The sequence below is a fragment of the Oryctolagus cuniculus genome, chromosome 3 (genome assembly GCF_964237555.1).
Source record: "Oryctolagus cuniculus chromosome 3, mOryCun1.1, whole genome shotgun sequence".
In the NCBI taxonomy this organism is placed as follows: domain Eukaryota; kingdom Metazoa; phylum Chordata; class Mammalia; order Lagomorpha; family Leporidae; genus Oryctolagus; species Oryctolagus cuniculus.
The window spans coordinates 136546337-136565432 of NC_091434.1; the positions used below are offsets into that span (position 1 = coordinate 136546337).

Consider the following 19096-nt stretch of genomic DNA (forward strand, 5'->3'; position numbering starts at 1 on the left):
AGTGCAGTGATATTTGCAAAACCATTATGACCCATTAAGGGCAATGATTTGCAAAATCTGCTATCTTCAATGTTCCAAGGGGCCAGTGTTGTGGTGGGTTAAGCTGTTGCCTGTGTTGCCTGCATCCCACATAGGCGCCAGCTCTCCTGATCCAGCTCCCTGCTAATGCACTTGGGAAAACAGCGGCTCAAGCACATGGGTCCCTGACACCCACATAGGAAACCTGGAAAAAGCAACAGACTCCTGGTTTCAGCCTGACCCAGCCCCAGCTTTTGTGGCCATTTCAGGAGTGAACCAGAAGATAGAAGACCTCTCTTGTGCACTGTAACTCTGCCTTTCAAAAAATAAATAAATAAAATGTTCCGAACTCTATGGCTTCAGTGTTTTCAATGGCTTCCAAAGGACACATGGAAGAATATAGGTTCCCCAGAGTCATGGTCAAGAGAGAAAAAACAGATTTTTTTTTTCTGGGATGAACAGTGACCCATCCCTGGCGCAAGACGTGACACTTACATAGATGATAGAGAGCACTCCATTGTAGTTTTTGGTCGAAACATTGAGGACGATCTTCACCTGTGAGACCAGCACTTGGAAGGCAGCAGCTGTTGTGAATCCACCAACCAGAGGATCCGCCAAGTACCTCACAATGAATCCAATCTGCAGACCTCCCAATATCAACTAGGAAAAGAAGGAAGGAAGGCTTAACTGCTTGCCTGAGAAAAGAACCAACTCTCTGGAAATATAAACAGGCTCAGCTGAACACCAATTAAAACACTGGTATCCTGTCTATCGCACAATACTTGGCAAAGGGGCTGGCACTTTGGCATAGTAGGCTAAGCCTCTGCCTGCAGTGCCAGCATCCCATATGGGTGCCATTTCTAGTCCTGGCTGCTCCACTTCCGACCCAGCTCCCTGCTAATGGCCTGGGAATGCAGTGGAGGATGGTCCAAGTGCTTGGACCCCGGCACATATGTGGGAGACCCACAGAAGAAGCTCCTGGCTTTGGATTGGCCCAGCTTGGGCCATTGCAGCCATTTGGGGAGTGAACCAGTGGATGGTAGACCTTTCTCTCTGTCTCTCCCTCTCTCTGTAACTCTGACTCTCAAATAAATATATAAAATCTTTTTTTTTTAAAGCTGTCTTCCAATTAGCGGATGGAAGATCAATCTCTTCCTTCTCTCCATGTAGCTCTGCCTTTCAAATAAATAAATCTGAAAAAAAAAAATTCTTGGAGAAAACAAATTTGATTTTCTTAATGCCCTGCCTCTCCCCTCCCCTCCACCACTCTAACATTGGAAAACCATGAGTAATATAACCTTAAAGTGTTTCTATGTACATATTCCAAAAAGCAAAACCAGGTAGCTTATTTCTGTGTCTTTCAAATCCTATACGCCTGCTTAGCATAATACTTTTTCTCCTTTATGGGTTCCCACACATTCTCTTCTCTCACCCTCAAATGCATCACTCATGTCCCTCTGTGCCACTTTTCTGCCTCTGACTTTGATGACAAGTGAGCCTTAATAAGTTGAGTCTTGCCAACTATTTTAGCGCCTAACCTAAAACAATGTAACTTAGGGCTGGTGTTGTAGCCTAGCTGATGAAGCAGCCGTCTGCAATGCCAGCATCCGATATGAATGGTTCGGGTCCTGGCTGCTCCACTTCCAGTCCAGTTCTCTGCTGACACCCTGGGAAAGCAGTAGCAGATGGACCAAGTCCTTGGGTCCCTGCACCCACGAGGGAGACCCAGAAGAAGCTCCTGGTTCCTGGCTTCGAATCAACCCAGCTCCAGCCATTGTGGCCGTTTGTGGAGTGAACCAGTGGATGGAAGACCTCTCTCTCCCTCTGCATCTCTGTCTCTCCCTCTATCTGTAATTTGCCTTTCAAATAAATAAATCTTTTTTTTTTTTAAATGCAATTTAAAAAAATAACTGTGGGGTCCAGGAAATTGCTTAGTTTTGCTTTTAGAGGAATCCTTAAGTCTACATGCCTTTAAGTTAATTATTGCAAATAAAAAGCTCACCAAGGGATCTGCCCATTACCTGGATGATTCCAACCAAAAGAGAGAGGGCGCTGGCAACCAACACACGTTCGGCATCTCTAGCGACAGAGTCTACGACAGTGGTGTTTGATGTGGTCCCATTACCGGGTATGAGGAAGTGTTCATCAGGGGCCATGTTCAGAACAACAGATCCCACCATTAAACTGACCACGGGGAAAGGTCCTGGGGGGAAAGTCTCCATCAATGAATCAATTATTAACCACATGTGTTTAGGCACAGTGAGTCTACATAGGATCAGACAGCTGTGTGAAGTCGTTACCTGTGACCAGGCAAATATCACTTGTCCACAAAACAAACTAAAAACTGGATGTCTTAAGGCATTCCTGATCCACCCGTGGGCGTGAGAGATGTGTGGGCAGGTGATGGCCTCATCTGGGTGATCCTCACCTGCACGGAGGCTGGGGTAGAGATGGGGAGCTTTGAGGAAGGCTTTCCCGCAGAGGTAGCCTAGGCGTTGATTCTTTACTTGTTCCATCTAGTTTTCATGCCAAATACTCTCATTCCTTTCCTAGAGTTCCCAACATCTTGATCTGAGTGCCTTGATCAATACCACAGGGCCCACATGACCAAAGGTGTGTTATAGGTTCTTTTTCTCTTGGCGAGACAGAGTATTTTTTTTTAATGTCAAATAGAAAATTGTATGTTTTTAAAGTACTCTTTTCTTCCAACAAGTGCTTCAATCACTACTGATGTTTTCACCCATCATGATAATCCTATCCTTTGGTCAGGGATGGCTTTATCACGGGGAGGAATAAGTATCCAAACCCTGGGATCTAGAACATCTAAATGACACAGTATCAAAAAGAAAAATCGACTTCTATATTCTTCATGTAGTCAGGCATTTGACACTAATTATTGCACCAAGATAAGGAAGTTATTTAAAGCAATAACCTTGTCCTGACCTCCTCCTTCAGACAAGGCAATAAGCTAGCTACTGGGAAGCATACAGCTAAGCACAAGGATATGGGCTGGAATAGAGGCGATGGTTGTATTTGTTTCAAGACTCATTCAGGTAGACATGTCTAGCCAGCAGATGGATGGAGGAGCGAAATTATCTCTAGCATAAATGTCACAGTTACAAAATAGCATTAAAGCATTCATTAACAAGAACATTATAGCAAAAGAGAATTCACATTTTAGGAGTGGCAGGAAAATCTATTATGAGAAATACCAAGAAGGAAAGCCAAACTTAGTTTCTAAGCTGTTTTGGCAACATTTTGCCAGTCTTCCAATATTAGTGACTTGATATAAGTATGCTCTTTAATGAAATAATGAATATGTATTTGACAAGCATAACTTGGGAGGCTAAATCCATCTAGTAAAACACTAGTTTCAAAGACCTTGTGACTTTTTTCACCTGTCACTTTATATTCTGGAAGACAACACTTTCTAAATATGAAGTTAAATGTATCATATTTTAAAATTTTTTTAAAGATGTATTTTATTTATTTGAAAAAGTTACAGAGAGAGGTAGAGACAGAGAGAAGTCTTCCATGCCCTGGTTCACTCCCCAGATGGCCGCAACAGCCAGAGCTGAGCCGATCTGAAGCCAGGAGCCAAGAGCTTCTTCCAGATGGGTGCAGGGGCCCAAGCATTTGGACCATCTTCCGCTGCTTTCCCAGGCACATCAGCAGGCAGCTGGCTGGGAAGTGGAGCAGCAGAGACTCGAACCGCTGCCCACATGGGATGCCGGCCTGCAGGCCAGGGCTTTAACCCACTGCGTCACATCACTAACCCCATTTTTTAAAATGAAAACATGGGGCCAACACTGTGGCACAGCAGTCACTGCCTGTAGCACTGTCTGTAGCACCGGAATCCCAGAGGGGTGCCAGTTCAAGTCCCAGCTGCTCCACTTCCAATCCAGCTCCCTGCTAGTGCAACTGGGAAAGCAGCAGAAGATGGCCCAAGTCTTTTGGCCCCTGCACCTACGTGGGAGACCCAAAAGAAGCTCCTGGCTCCTAGCTTTGGCCTGGCCCAGCTCTGGCTGTTTCGACCATTTGGGGAATGAACCAGCAGATAGACGATCAAGCTCTCTTTCCCTCTGTGATTCTGACTTTCAAATAAACAGATAACTCTTAAAAATTAAAACATGCTAAAATTGATGTGTTTTAGTCCTTAAATTTTTTTCCTCTTCATCAAAAAGAGTCATATTATAAAACTAACATCATCGAATAAGAAAAACAGGCACACACTGAAGTCCTACTTCTCTGGGGGACATTAACAAGATCAGGATGTACAAAGCACAGAGTACAGGCCGATATGAACAAATATAATCATAAAACATGCTTATAATTACCAACTGAGATGTGTCTTGATGTTCCAAAAATAAAGTACGTCAGGATTGGGAAAAAAGCAGAGTAGAGACCATATCCAAGAGGAACTGCAGCGAGGAGGGCGTACGCCATTCCTGAAACAACAAAATGTTAGCTTCTCCGACTGGTGTGCATCCTAGATGTCCTCCACACAACAGCCTGTCCTGTGTGGCCTCCTCATTTTGCAGACTGTGGCTATGCTGCGATGCAGACCCTTGATCCAAGTCAGCCGGGGAGTGATAGGATTTGCACGCCTCACCTGCTCACATGGACCAAACCCATCAGCAATCCAGCCAGCCACTGATTTTTATCAGTGGGGAAAAAAAAAACACACACACACACAAACACAAGTCAGATGTTGATTAGAAATTTGGTTAAGTTAGGGCTGGTGTTGTGGCCCAAGTCCTTGGCTGTGGGAGACTCCCACAGAGCTCCCTGGCTCCTGGGTTCAGCCTGGCCCAGCCTTGGTGATTGTGACCACTTGGAGAGCGAACCAGGAACGATCTCTCTATTTCTGTCCCTCTGCTTTTCAAATAAATAAATCTTAAGGGGGAAAAAAATAAAGAAAGACACTTGGTCAGTTCAGTCCAAGGCCCAGGCCGGTTCCACACACCCAGTGTTGCTGTGTTCTCAGGGAGAGTCACTGTTGCACCTGATTAGGGAAGGGAAGTTAGGTCCAAAGAAAGAAGAACACGGCAACCACACCAAGGAACAGGCCAGACCACCCTACGCCCTGGTGAAGGAGGCCAACCCTCCACGGGGCTTTGCCAGCAGCCCCTGGGCCCTGCAGCAGAGGGCTAGGGAGAAGTCAGCACCTCAGGACACATCCGGGTTACAGCAGGATAACGATGCACTTTCCCCTGCTCCAACACTCTCACTTACCAAGTTAGCACCTCTCAATCCATATTATCTCCCCACATTTCCCCCACAGCCAGAGAAAACAAGCCCTTTACCGCCTCCGTCACTACGTCACACGTCACTGTGTTGCCATATGTTACTACGTCATATAGGTCACTACGACGCCATACGTCACTACGTCATGCGTCACTAAGTCTCACTACTCCAGGATTGCATTTACAATAGCTTTTCCCAAAGCGGTAACAGCCTAATGGCATGGCCTACAGGCATTCAGAATCATCTATTGAATGAATACCCTCAAACAAGGAAGTGATTAACTAACTTACCCTTCATATATTATAATTCTTTTTTTTTTAAAGATCTTATTTATTTATTTATTTATTTGAGAGGCTGAGCTGGACCGATCTGAAGCCAGGAGCTTCTTCCAGGTCTCCCACGTGGGTAGAGGGCTTTCCCAGGCCATAGCAGAGAGTTTGATAAGAAGAGGAGCAGCCGGGACATGAACGGCACTCATATGGGGTGCCGGCACTGCAGAGGGAGGCTTAGCCCACTACACCACAGCTTGGCCCCCATATATTGTAATTCTACAAAGTGAAACTGATTTGATGTATATCTACTACCATGGACAGGTATAGAGTAAAAGGGAAAAAAAGAAAAAAAATCAGAATTCAAAGCTGGAAGGGTTGCATACTCCCCCCTTTTGTCAAAGGAGTCATGTGTGTTGCCTGCATTAAAACATCTTGGAAGATGTTTAATGTAATATGAAGTGATTTAGATATAGAAAAAGGTAATGCATAATTTAATATACTCCCATGCATCCATCGTCCAAAGAAATAAATTAATCGCCAGTACAGCTGAAACTCTTGGCATAATCTTCCTCACTCACATCCACTTTCCTCCTTCCAGGCTCAGAAGCCCATCACTGTGCTGAATCTGGTGTTTGTTATCACCAGACATTGCATTATACATTCATACAGAAGGGCATTTGTGTGTCTATGAGAGTATTTGCCAAAATGTTCATTAGTTACCTATATGGTAGGATTAGAGACTTCTAGTTTGTGGAGGAGGTATTTTTCTCACACTTCTTGTAGCTGTTCTGTAATTTTCTACAAGGACCATTCATTCATTTGATAAGGACTTGCAGTAGTTAGTAGTCCTGAGAACACGGACTAGAATAGAAATACGGGGCCCAGCATTGAGGTCCAGTGAGCCAAGCTGCCACCTGCAACCTCGGCATTCCCTAGCAGAGTGCTGGTTTGAGTTCAGGCTGGTCTGCATCCCATCCAACTCCCTGCTAATGCACCTGGGAAGGCAGCGGAAGATGGCCCAAGTACCTGGGCACCTGCCCCGTGCATGGGAGACCTGGATGAAGTTCCAGGCTCCCGGCTTTGGCCTGGAGCAGCCTCTGCTTGAGGCCATTTGGGAAGTGAACCAACAGATGAAAGAAATCTCTGTCCTTTTCTTTCTCTGTCTCTCCTTCTCTCTGTGTCACTCTGTCATCCAAATAAATAAATTCTTTTTTAAAAAATAGAAATATTTTTTAAAGGAGTGAAAATACACCCTTTGTTTCTCTTATGGACATTTTTCAAGTCTTTCTCAACTTCTGTTTTTCTAAGCTGTGTTCTGCAGGTTTTTGTTTGTCTGGTTTTTAATATGACCAGAAAGGGGCTGGCACTGTGGCGCAACGGGTTAAAGCCCTGGCCTGAGGCACCGCCATTCCATATGGGCGCCGGTTCTAGTCCCAGCTGTTCCTCTTTCGATCCAGCTCTCTGCTATAGCCTGGGAAAGCAGTAGAAGATGACCCAAGTCCCTGGGCCCCTGCACCCACATGGGAGACCAGGAAGACATTCCTGGCTCCTGGTTTCAGATCAGCTCAGCTCTGCCCATTGCGGTCATTTGGGAATGTACCAGTGGAATGGAAGACACCTCTCTCTGGCTCTACTTCTCTCTGTAACTCTTTCAAATAAATAAAATAATTCTTTAAAAAAATATAATATGCCCCCAAAACAGGAACCTTTTCAGTCTTCATACAGAGTTTCTACTTAGGGACACTCTGCTACTCAAAAATTTGGTGATCCCCTTTATTAAAAAGGAACAATGGTACAACAATTCTGAAATTATACCATCTGAAAAGAAACCTGAAGCACTGATTGCCATTATGGAATCTCAGTGTTGGGCCCCATGATGTATGGGACGGTGGCATATACCGAGAAAGCAGGTGCTAACTGACATTTAAAGGCAAAGCTTCTTCTCTCTGTCTCTCTCTCTCTCTCTCTCACTGTCTAACTCTGCCTGTAAAAAAAAAAAAAAAAAAAAAAAGTCAAAGCTTCTACTGTGTGAGGCCAAGCAGGATGGACCCTTGCCAGGTGTGCATTCTGAAGCCACCTTCATGTTGGACTTGCTAACCTCTAAAGCCATGAGAAATACATATCTGTTGTTTATTTTTAAAAATGAAATAAATAAGGGTCAATGCTCTGGTGTAGCAGGTGAAGCTGCCTCCTGTGGTAGCAGCATCCCCATATGAGCACCAGTTGAGTCCTGGCTGCTCCACTTCCGATCCAGCTCCCTGCTAATGCACTTAGGAAAACAGAGGAAGATGGCCCAAGGGCTTGGTCCCCTGCATCCACGTCGAAGAAGCTCCTGGCTTCGGATAGGCCCAGCCCTGGCCATTGCAGCCATTTGGGGAGTAAACACAGATGGAAGATCTCTCTCTCTCTTTCTCTCTCTCTCTCTCTCTCTTTTGATCTGATTTTCAAATAAATATTTTAAAAAATTAAATAAGTAAATGTCAAAGGTAGAAAGCAGCTAGCAGGACCCCACAGCTATGAAGACAGCACTAGAAGAGCTGCATAGAACTTTCACTGCCTACCAGGAATTTTTTTTTTCTACAACAAATATCAAGAAGATTCCATAATCCTTAGCAACTCCCTAGCTCCTCGGGAACCCTCTGTCGTCTCTGATGAGTTTCCCACCACTCCTCACCAACCGCCAGCCAATGATGACATCCTGGACCTCGCCATCCCTGGGAATAGCACTACCACAGCCACGAACTCCATTATGAGCCTCTGTCTGCTCGGGCTCACCTGCTCCAGGATCCACACTGCAACACTGCTCTGGCCTCAGAAGGCTTCTAATCCATTACCGGATACACTTTCACCCCACCCTTGACCCTCCTGCTTTGACTTCCACAAGCTCTTTGGAATTTCGCCAAGAATCAGCTCTCTTACTTGGCCTTCTCTCTTTCTATTCATCAGCTGGCAAAACCCCAATCTGGCTAACTAACTCTACCATCCACTTTGACCCAAGGCACTGTGCATGGGCTGTTACCACGGCACAGCCGTGTGCCCGAGTCCCAGTAGGCCCTGCCTGGCGGTGCAGTTACACCTGCTCAGGAAGTGTGCCCTTCCTCCTTCCGAGACAACTACTCCCACTTCCCCTGCTTTCCTCCAACTGCCCATCCCCCTCCTCCAGCAGCCTCCAAGTTAAGAGACATGTCTTACACCTCACTAAAAATAGGAAGCGCAGGAGATGCTCCCCAGTTGCTTTTCATCCCGCCTGCGCCTTTGGCTGTCTCTCTTCCTCTAAAAGTGGAGGAAATCTCCCTCCTGCCTTCTGGGAGTTCTCCTCCCACCTCTGTCCGGGACTCCACACACACACACACACACACACACAGCCACCAAGTCCCTGTTCACTGATTTGCTTCTGGTGCTTTCTCCCTCCCTGGCTCTTGGAGTGTAGCGTTTTCTTTCCAGCAGGTCATTCTTAGCAGTTCGCCAACACGTTCTAGAGTCTCTGGTGTTGAGAGAAACACATCCTGCCTTCACTCCCTCTGACTCACAGCAGCACTCAGGAGCTCTGTACCCTTCCTCATCCTCTGCCCCAGGGGCCCTCCAGCCTTTATTTTAAAACTAAACAAAAGGCCTCTCTTGGTTTCTGATCCCACGTTGCTCTGATTGGGTTTTCCCCTGCCAACTTTCTCTTCCTCTGGAACTTCCTCTCTCTTCCGGTCGGCTCTGCCTGTCCTTCCTAAGTAACCCCGGCACCTCTGCTGCTTCACCCTATCGCCTGCCTGCCTGCCTGCCTGCCTGCGAAGTGGTATTTTCCCATCTAGCCCAGGCCTCCCCTCTGATCCTGACCTTTGCGGGATCTCCCATCCCCCTCCCTATTTGGCATCTGTACCTAAGGTCTCTTGGCATCGCCACAAGGAAACTCTCCCAAGGTGGCTGCTCACCCACACGTGCTGCATTTTGGTAAATGACACAAGCATCTATCTACTCAGGTGCTAGAGGCTACAACCTCACAGCCCTCTGTGATTTCCATCCATTCTTATGCGCATACTTCAGGCCTTGTAGCTCTCTTCCTATCCTGCCTGATCTGGTTCAAGCTGACACAACCTTCCTGGGGCTGAGTTTAGGGTGAGGCAAGTCAGGTGCCCAGGGCACAACATTTAAAGAGGCTCTTTAACAGTGAGCACCAAGCTGACTTGCCCCAAACGGTAGAGTTAGAAACATACCAGGGGATTCCAATTCAATCCCATCAAGGTGGCATGTACCAATGCCATCTCACTAGTCCAAGTGATCAATTTCTGTTCACAATTGATCATAATGATAGGACTAAGAGCCAAAGGGATCACATAAACAAGACTAGTGTCTGAAAATACTAACCAATAGAACATAAAAGGGAGAGAAGGATCCAACAGGGGAAGCTGGATACATAGCAGACTCATAGAATGGCAAATGTCCTAAACAGCACTCTGGCCTCAGAATCAGCCCTTAGGCCATTCGGATCCGGCTGAAGAGCCCATGAGAGTATTTTAGGCATGGAAAGCCAAGACACTCAGGCAAAAAAAAAAAAAAAAAAAAAAAAAAAACCACCTAAATGAAAGATCTCCACGAGTGAGATCCCAGTGGAAAGAACGGGTCATCAAAGAAGGAGGTACCTTTCTCTGAAGGGAGGAGAGAACTTCCACTTTGACTACGATCTTGTCTAAATATGATCAGAGTCGGTGAACTCAAAAGGCCTCCATAGCCTTGGCAACTCATGACTGGAGCCTAGGGAGATTACTGATGCCATAAACAAGAGTGTCAAATTGTTAAGTCAACGACAGGAGTCACTGTGCACTTACTCCTCATGTAGGATCTCGGCCCTTAATGTGCTGTACATTGTGACTTAATGCTATAACTAGTACTGAAACAGTATTTTTCACTTTGTGTTTCTATGTGGGTGCAAACTGTTGAAATCTTTACTTAATATATACTAAACTGATCTCCTGTATATAAGAGAAATGAAAATGAATCTCGATGTGAATGGAAGGGGAGAAGGAGCGAGAAAGGGGAGGGTTGCGGGTGGGACGGAAGTTATGGGGGGGGGGGAGCCATTGTAATCCATAAGCTGTACTTTGGAAATTTATATTTACTAAATAAAAGTTAAAACAAAAACAAAAACAGTGAGCACTCCCTTGCCCCATCCTAACCCCGACCAAATCTGACCTTGTCTCATTGTCCCACCTTGCCCACTGTACTCCACCCACACCAGTATTCTTCCTGTTGCTCCCTCGAAAATACTAAGGTCAATCTCTCCCCAAGGCTTTTGTACCTTTATCTGGGACACTTTTCTTTCTGCTCATCATGTGACTGTCTCCTCCTTATTCTCTGGTCTGTGACCAAGTTCCACCTCTTTAATAAAGCCTTTCTTGATTCTAATATCTAAACTAGACCTCCCTATCCCAATCAATCCCAACGGTCGCAGATTAAATTCACCATAGTAAATATCACCGGCTACTCATATAATGACATTTTTTTTAATTGAAAGGCAGAGTTAGAGAGAGAGAGAGAAGAAAGAGAGAAGTTTCTAATCACTGGCTTACTCCCCAAATGGCTGCAATGGCCCTGGGAAAGGCCAAGCCAAAGCCAGGAGCCAGGAGCTCCCTCTGGGTCTCCCACACAGGTGCAGGGGCCCAAGCACTTGGGTTGTTCTCCACCTCTTTCTCAGGTGAATTAGCAAGGAGCTAGATCAGAAGTGGAGCATCCAGAACTTGAAATGGTGCCCACTTGGGATGCCAGCATTGCAGGCAATGGCTCAACCCACTGTGCTAGTACAATGGCCCCCATCATGTAATCATTTTTTTCTACTTAACTGTTTAGCTAATCCCCATCACTACCACTCAAATTACCTCTTTAAGATCAGTATCTATGCCTGTTAGTACTGAATCTCCATGGCTTAATGCTTGGCACATAGAATTAGTCCACAAATATTTCTTAAGTGACCAAATGTTAAATAAATGTATGGGTGCAACAGATTAGTCTCCCCAAAATTCACCTTATAAAGATAATCTTGAGAAAACATTTCTGGAAAAATGTATTACCCATAAAGTAAGGCAATGACACAGTATATAAGTGAAGATTGTAAGACTTGGACTCCAGGTTCAAATTCAAACTTAACCACTTACTGACTCCATGACCTTGGGCAAGATTGAACAGATTTCTCATCTGTGGAAAAGAAGACAATAGTAACTGCTTCACAGGTTTGTTGGGAGGTTTAAAAGAGATAACTGGCCAAAGCCTTTGGCATAGTATCTGATCCTTATCAAATGACACTAATACTTGCCTGTGAAAACTGGGGAGACAGTGCTTGAAATACCATTTTTCATATAAAATGGGATGATTCATTATCAGGAATGCCAATCAGTCCTCTTCATTAACTGTTTATGGCGCAGGTGGCATTGTGACTCAGTGGGTTAAGCCGCCACCTGTGACACTGGCATCCTGTCAGAATACCGATTCAATTCCTGGCTGCTCTGCTTCTCCTCTGGCTTTCCCCTGATACATTTGGGAAGGCAGCGGAGGATGGCCCATGTGCTTGGGCCCCTGACACTCTTGTGACAGACCTGGATGGAGTTCCAGGCTCCTGGATTCAGACTGGCCCAGCGCTGGCTGATGAAACCTTTTGGGTTATGAACCAATAAATGGAAGATATTTCTCTCTGTCTCTCTCTCCCCCCCCCCCCATCTCCCTCCCTCCCTCCCTCTCTGTGTCTCTCCTCTTCCTCTCTGTCAATCTGCCTTTCAAATACATAAAAATTTTAAAAATTAAAAAAAAACTATTTATGGGGGGGCCAGCACTGTGGCATAGTGGGTTAAAGCCCTGGCCTACAGCGCCGGCATCCTATATGGGTGCTGGTTTGAGTCCTGGCTGCTCCACTTCTGATCCAGCTCCCTGCTAATGTACCTGAGAAGGCTGCATAGGATGGCCCAAGTCCTCGGGTCCCTGCAACCATGTGGGAGACCCAGAGGAAGTTCCTTGCTCCTGGCTTCAGATCAGCTCAGCTCCAGCATTGTGGCCATTTGGGGAGTGAACCAGAGGATGAAGACCTCTCTCTCTGCCTCTCTGTAACTCTTTCAAATAAATAAAAATACATCTTCTTTAAAAAAAACAAAAAAAAACATTCTCTTACATGCCAGTCTTTGTGCTTGGCACTTGCCAAACAAACATCAATCAGACTTGGCTCCCATCCCCCAGGACTCACAGGGTATTGCCACGGCCAGTAGAGCTCACCGTGTACAGCCCTTGGCATCATTTAACCTACAAACTGCACAGTCCTGTGCTACTCCCTCTCCCGCCTGCTGGCGGAACTGAAAACGTGCCCAAACAGGCTGAGGACCCACACTGGGCCACAGGACGCCCTTCTCTGGAGCAATCTACCTGGTCTTCTCTGAGGAATCTTGACATTCCACCACCAAATTTTGACTCACAGTATTGCTCAACGTTGACTGCCAGCTTCTGAAATCATCTATATTTAAGGCATCTTTCTACACATAGCCTCACCCCGCCCTACTCCTTTTCACCAGGCAAACTCAGACGGCTTCAGGAAACTGAGACTGGACAGCTCAACTTCCAGGAAGCCATCCTCCATCCCCGCATTGACACTCCTGTAGCAGGCAACATCACCCCGCCACAGCCCTTCTCTGTGGGGCCACAAGTTCCTTGACAGCAAATGGTGCCATCGATTCATAGGATACCTACCACCAGGCACATATTAGGTGCTCCATAAAATTGCAATAGGTCAATGAGATTTCTGTTGTTGTGTTTGAGTGGTTTTGGGGAATTGGACAGGGCAATGAGATGGGGGAAATATGGTCTAAGACCAATTTGGGGGAAAAAATATAACCACCTTTGTTTGGATGTTTTTCCAAAAGATTGAAATAAGAGGATGAATAAGGGGTTAGGACGTGGGGGTGAGGTTACTCATATGTAGGCCAGGCTAAAACACTTTATTCACGTTCCTATAAGCTAGTTTCACACTGTGGATCAAGGTCCAAGTGCGGGGCTGAGGGGAGGCCCAAAGTTGTGGCATCGTTACCACCTGCAGTGCCGGCATCCCATATGGGTGCTGGTTAGTGTCCTGGCTGCTCGATTTCCAAGTTAGTTCCTGCTAATGGCCTAGAAAAGGCAGCAGAAGATGGTCCAAGTGCTTGAGCCCCTGCTATCCACGTGGGAGAGCTGGAAGCAGCTCCTGGCTTCTGGCTTTGACCTGGCCCAGCCCTGGCTGTTGCAGCCATCTGGGGAGTGAACCAGAGGGAAGATATCTCTGTCTCTCCTTCTCTGTGTAACTCTTTCAGATAAATAAATAAATCTTTAAAAGTATCCATAGGCTACAATCATCATTTTTTTTTTTTTTCAAAAAAAAAAAATAAGCATCATATATCAGAGTAGCAGTTCAGCTCCAGCTTACTCCATTTCCAATCCATCTTCCTGCTGTTGTGCCTGGGAAAGCTGCAGAAGATGGTCCAAGAACTCAGGCCATTATCATCCATGTAGCAGACCAGAGCGGAATTCTGGGCTCCTGGCTTCAGCCTGAACCAGTCCCAGCCTTTGAGGCCATTTGAAGAGTAAAGAACAGATAGAAGATCTCTCCTCTCTCATACTCTCTCTCTCACTCTGCCTGTCAAATAAATAAGTCTTCTTAAGAAACAAGCAGAATAGAGTAGAATAGAAAACATCTGTGAGCACCACTTACAGTGAAGATAAATATTATTTCACAAAACATGCGTGATGCGTGTGTGTGTAAATCATGATGTAAAACTTATTTCTTTCCTTTTTCTATATTTATACATTTATTTGAAGGCATGGTCATGGAGAAGGAGAGACAGAGAGAGATCTTCCATCTGCTTGTTCACTCCCCATGGGCCCACAATGGCCAGGAAGGAGCCAAGCAGACGCCAGGAGCTTCATTTAGGTGAATCCCTTGTAGGGGAAGGGGCCCCAGGTACTTGGCCATCCTCTGCTACTTTCCTCAACACACTAGCAGGGAGCTTGCCCTGGAAGTGCAGCAGCGGAGACTCAAACCAGGGCTCATATGGAGATGCTGGCATTGCAGGCAGTGGCTTAACCCACTGAGCCACAATGCCGGCTCCAATACCTGTTTCTTACTGTGAGTTGTGGTCAACACCAGATGGGAAGCCACTGCTTAGCGTGGGCCTCTCAACTGGAGCAGTGCAGCTAGAGAGTCCACAGAGTGTCCCAGGAAGAAAACTCAGGGCGAGACGAGAAAGGAGTCCAGTCCCTCCACTACAGGGCTCCTGAGAAGGCATGAAGGCCTTGAGGGCTGAGCCAGCGTTCGGAACAGACCAGGGAGGGCGGGAGGGAGGAGCTGTTGCTGGAGACCACAGCCCCCGGGCTCTTGGCAGCCAGTCCACCAGCATCTTCTCCTTACCTTGCAGCGTGCCCACCAGCCCAGTACTGACACCGGAAATGATGTCACTAAGCAGCCATTCCTTTACTCGGTATTTGGGGAGCCACTCGAGGATGGGCAGGAGAGCCTTCAGCACACCAAAGGCTCTCTTTCTTGAACAGCTGTCAAAAAAGCAAGAAAACCAGGCTTCCAGTTCAATCTTGGTCATAGCCAACTGCAGGTCCCAAAAGTTACGAACTTCAGTTCTGAAGAACCTCAGAACTGCTGAGGTTCATTTAGAGAAAGAGTAAGAATCTCACGGAAAATAGAAACACTGATGTGCTTACTATGCTTCTGCCAAGAATTGCATCTATCCTATTAAATGCACTCACTGTACTAGAAAACACAGGATTAGCTGTCCCCTCCCTCCCCGCTGCTCTCACCTTTTTAATCCCCTGAGAAATTATCCTGACACAAGAGCCCCTTTTCTGTCCAGCCAGAGCTGATCAATGCAGAGGCTCTGCCTGGAGATTACTTTCAGACTTCTAACTCTAACCCAAGCGCCTTCTTCTTTTCTTAAAAAACCAAACCAAAACAACAACAAAAACACTCTGTATATGTTGGCAATACAAGCTTGGAGCCAATGTTTTACAAACATCTGAATACGATGAATATATACCATGCTACTAATGTTTAAATTCAACAACTGGGGCTGGCACTGTGGCATAGCGGGTAAAGCTGCCACCTGCAGTGCCAGCATCCCATATGGGTGCCAGTTTGAGACCTGGCTGCTCCACTTCCAATCCAGCTCTCTGCTATAGTCTGGGAAAGCAGTAGAAGATGGCACAACTCCTTGGGTCCCCGCACCTGCATGGGAGACCTGAAAGAGGCTCCTGGCTCCTAGCTTTAGATCAGTGCAGCTCTGGCCAGTGAGGCCAATTGGGGAGTGAACCAGCGGATGGAAGACCTCTCTGTCTCTACCTCTCTCTCTGTGTAACTCTGATTTTCAAATAAATAAAATAAATCTTTAAAAATAAATAAATTCAACAACCTATAGATATAAGAAAAAATCAACAATAGGCAGATATTATCCAGCTCCTGATCCCAACAAATTGTCCTTGAAAGCTCTGGTACTGATAAAATGATTACAAATGTTAATGATATTCCATTTTTGATATTAAAGAATTTTTAGGTGGATAACAGATTGTGGTCACCATTTTTCCAGAATTCCTTAGAGATAACAGTGGGATCTGCTTTTCCATGTGTTCCACGCCCATGAATTCAACCAACTGAAGGTTGAAAATAAAAACATCGCCCCTGTACTGAGCATGCGCAGATTTTTCCTTGTCAGGATCCCCTAAACAATACTGCTTAACAACTGTTTACAGATCATTTGCATTGTATTAGGAGTTGAAGGTCATCTATAAAGTATGTGGGAGGATATGTGTAGGTTACAAGCAAATATTGCTCCATTTTGGATTTTGGTGTCGCTTGGGGACCCGGCACCAATTCTGCTCGGAGAGTGGATGCGGCATCACTGCACAGACGTAACAGAAACACCACGTGGAATTCCCGCCTAAGTAATACTGGAGGGGCAAGTGGGTAGGAAGATGAACTAAGATCAGGCTGGTGGGATCATGTCACTCCATGTGTACTTTTGTTAACAAAGTTCCATAATAAAGGGATTTCAAAAACAAACTACAGGGGCCAGAGCTGTGGCATAGTGGGCTAAGCCTCTACCTCCCTGCCCCCATCAACCCCATATGGGTGCTGGTTCCTGTCCCAGCTGCTACTCTGCTATGGCCTGGGAAAGCAGTAGAAGATGACCCAAGTCCTTGGGCCCCCTGTGGGAGACACTGAAGAAGCTCCTGGCTCCTGGCTTCGGATCGGTGCAGTTCCGGCCAATAATGGGGCCATTTGGGGAAGTGAACCAGTGGATGGAAGACCTTTGTCTCTCCCTCTCTCTTTCAAATAAATAGATAAAATTGAAAAACAAACAAAACACTACATCTGGCAATTGGGTGACTGTTCCTCATGTCAGTGACCTCTAGTGCTGGGTGGCACATTTGGGTTTGGCACGTGCTGGCTCTCCTAGAGGTCCTACTGCCTCCTGGGTGAGGTGCGATACAGGCGCTCCTGTATCCTGGCTTCCATCCTGGTGTCTATCTGCGTGGCCTCCAGGCTACGTCAGCTTGAAGGGCTTAAAAGACTCCTGGCCAGGTGATGGATTTGCCCCTCATCTCTTTCAATGGGGCGCCTTTCTCCCCTCGGCCCTGGCCTCAGCCCAAGAAGCCGATAAGGACCCTCCACATCCCACGCTACCCTCCAGGTTCCTCAAAATGGAAAAGAGGGAAATATGGGGTTCTGGGAGCCCATCCTCCCCCTAAAGGTGTGTTTCCCAGGCCAGGTTGGAGCAACGGGCCCGGGAGCGAAGCAGCCACCTTGGGACCCGGAAAGGTGGCGTTGCGGACTGGAGACCCCGAGCCTCGCCTCGCAGAAAAGCTGCGGGCGCCCTGGCGCTCCCGGCCCCGCGCCCCGACGCCTGCTACCTGCAGCTCTTGGCCAGACTCTCTCGCAGAGTCTTGCGCTCCTGCAGGCGCCGCTCGTGCTTCTGCTGGAAGGCGAGTTCGCTGTAGACCGGGCGCGACACCACGTAGCTGCAGTTGTACTCGGGAAGTTGCTGCGGCGGCTCCGACCTGTTGCCCGGCGCGGCCATGACCTGCAAACCCCAGGAAGATTTTAAGGAGTTGCGGCGAACGAGGTCAATCCGAGGCGGAGAGCGAGGGGCAGAGAGCGAGCAGCGGCCGCAGCCGACCCGCGCGAGCCTGCGGCGCGCCCTGCGGGCTCGGGCGCTCGCGACGCGGCGTCCCAAGGCGCGCACAGCCAGCCGACTGCGGGGCACCTGGGGTTCTTCGGGTCCTGTGGGCTGCACCTGCAACTCGGGTCTCCACCGCTCGGATGGGAGTGCGCCTCCGCTCTGGGAGCTTCCGGAGCAAGACTCAGGACCCTCGGCCTGCAGCCAGGGCGCTGTCCGCGTCCTGAAATCTCCCCAAACGCGGGCTGGGGAGGTGGCCCTGGGCGTGTGCCGGGAGGGGAGAGGAACGAGGGGAGCGTCCCTGCCTCCAGGCGCCCGGCCTGAGCGCAGCTCCAGGCATGCACCGGGGAGAGGCACTGATGCTGAGGTCGGGCGTGGGACCCTCAGGGGGTGCTTCTTGGGTCCCGGGCTGCCTTCGCTGAGGGCAAATTCCGGGGGCGAGACACAACTCTCCTGGGCCAGGACCCTGGGCAGGTGGAGCAGCTCTCCTGCGTCCCCAAATTCCTCTTAGCGCTCACAGTCCCCTGCCCGCCCTCTCCATGCCCGAGATCACCGCCTGCCCTGGAGATCCGCCAGGACGGGGCGGACCAGGCTGCACCTCGGCAGCCGAACTCACCTGCGTGTGCTCGCGCCTCGCCCGGAATGACCCAGGACAGCCGTCTCGCCGTCTTTATAGCGCTCGCAAAAGGCAGTGAGACGTTTATTTATAGAGCAACAGACAGTTTGGTCCCCAGGAGGGTCACACAGACATTGGTCTTTCCCCTGCCGATCCTACCCGGAAAGATCCTGCCCCTCCACGCCCTGTCCCTCGCCCCAGCCGGGAAGGATAAGGATCTTGCTGGCCGTGTCGCAGGGGCCACTGGGCCACTCACTCACTTCCCCGACCGCTACAGCGGGCTGCAAGGTCAGAGCAGACAAGCCCTGTGTGGTTCCTTAGCAGCGAAGGGCTGACCTTGACTCCCAGGCAGTGTGAATCCAGGAGCTGCACAAGCTGACACACAGGTGCGCTCCTACCAAACTGGGAGGACAGGGCTGGGGCCAGTTTTGTAGAACAATAAAGTTTTGAATTTCTAGAAATCATCCCCACCACCGCCCAAATACCCACCGAATAGAACTTGTTCTTTTCTTTGCAAAGCGTTTTGATTTCTGACTGTTATACACCAATGTGTTTGTCGGTACGACGTGATAGTTCAATGCATGTCTCATTGTGCAATAATCAAATTAGAGTCATTAACATATCCATCACCTCAAACGTTTATCATTTCTTTGGGGTGAGAACATCAAAAATCCTCTCCTGGCTATTCTGAAATATACAATAGATCATTGTTAACTAGAGTCAGGCTACCGTGCAACAGAACACCAGGACCTGTTCCTTCTAATTGT

The 19096-nt window shown here is 47.7% G+C and overlaps 1 protein-coding gene across 2 annotated transcripts in view; it reads right to left on the minus strand.

Moving 5' to 3' along the window:
• SLC26A4 (solute carrier family 26 member 4) overlaps positions 1–18484 on the minus strand; it is a 59960-nt gene extending 41476 nt beyond the window's left edge. Inside the window, exons 1-6 of one of the 2 annotated variants that reach the window (XM_002712039.5) lie at positions 18330–18484; positions 17448–17617; positions 14941–15080; positions 4356–4466; positions 2040–2221; positions 514–678 (exon numbers count right to left, since the gene is read on the minus strand). In XM_002712039.5, the coding sequence (XP_002712085.1) occupies positions 514–678; positions 2040–2221; positions 4356–4466; positions 14941–15080; positions 17448–17614 (765 nt within the window). In that variant the 5' untranslated portion in view covers positions 17615–17617; positions 18330–18484. Of the gene's footprint in view, positions 1–513; positions 679–2039; positions 2222–4355; positions 4467–14940; positions 15081–17447; positions 17618–17830; positions 18156–18329 lie in introns of those variants that run through there. The other variant, XM_051848821.2, reaches the window with a different exon arrangement.
• Positions 18485–19096: the final 612 nt, after the last annotated feature.